This window comes from Trypanosoma theileri (genome assembly GCF_002087225.1).
Source record: "Trypanosoma theileri isolate Edinburgh chromosome Unknown TM35_Tth_99_V1, whole genome shotgun sequence".
Lineage (NCBI taxonomy): Eukaryota > Euglenozoa > Kinetoplastea > Trypanosomatida > Trypanosomatidae > Trypanosoma > Trypanosoma theileri.
The window spans coordinates 26,873-27,413 of NW_021639941.1; the positions used below are offsets into that span (position 1 = coordinate 26,873).

Genomic DNA, 541 nt, shown 5'->3' on the forward strand with positions numbered 1-541 from the left:
TTTCTCTTTCTTTTTGTTTGTGTATTGTTACTACAGCAGTTATTTTGTTAAAGAAGAGAAAAGAGAAGGAAGTAATGTCCTCATCATATCAGTTTTTCCCTGGTTTATTGGATGAACAGGAGATATTGCCTAACGGCTTCTCTGGTAACAGGCAGCCAACAAGCGGAAGGCAGAATTTCGTGAGAAATAACTCCACCTATAGTAATATATCGAAGGTGGAATACTATCCAGTGAATATAGATAAGATGGATACAGGTCCTTCCAACCAAGAAGAACAAGAACAGCCATCAGAAGGGAAAAGACAACGAAGACTAAGACGACGACAACAACAACAAGAACAACAAGAAGAAGAAGAAAAAGAAGAAAATTCCTCTTCGTCTCCTCTTACATCTTCTTATGATTCCAAATTTCCACCCTTTAGGCAACAAAATGTTAGTGGGAAAGACAGGAGAAACGTTGGAACGGGCCGTTCCCAAATGCAAGATGAGAGAGGTTTTAGTCATTTAACCAATAATAATAATAATAATAATAATAATAATAA

The 541-nt window shown here is 36.6% G+C and overlaps 1 protein-coding gene across 1 annotated transcript; it reads left to right on the plus strand.

Moving 5' to 3' along the window:
- Positions 1 to 74: 74 nt before the first annotated feature.
- TM35_000991050 (uncharacterized protein) lies at positions 75 to 539 on the plus strand (the record flags this gene model as incomplete). Its single annotated transcript, XM_029031591.1, has 1 exon — positions 75 to 539. A coding segment is annotated over one exon (465 nt), but the record flags the coding sequence as incomplete, so codon positions are not given.
- Positions 540 to 541: the final 2 nt, after the last annotated feature.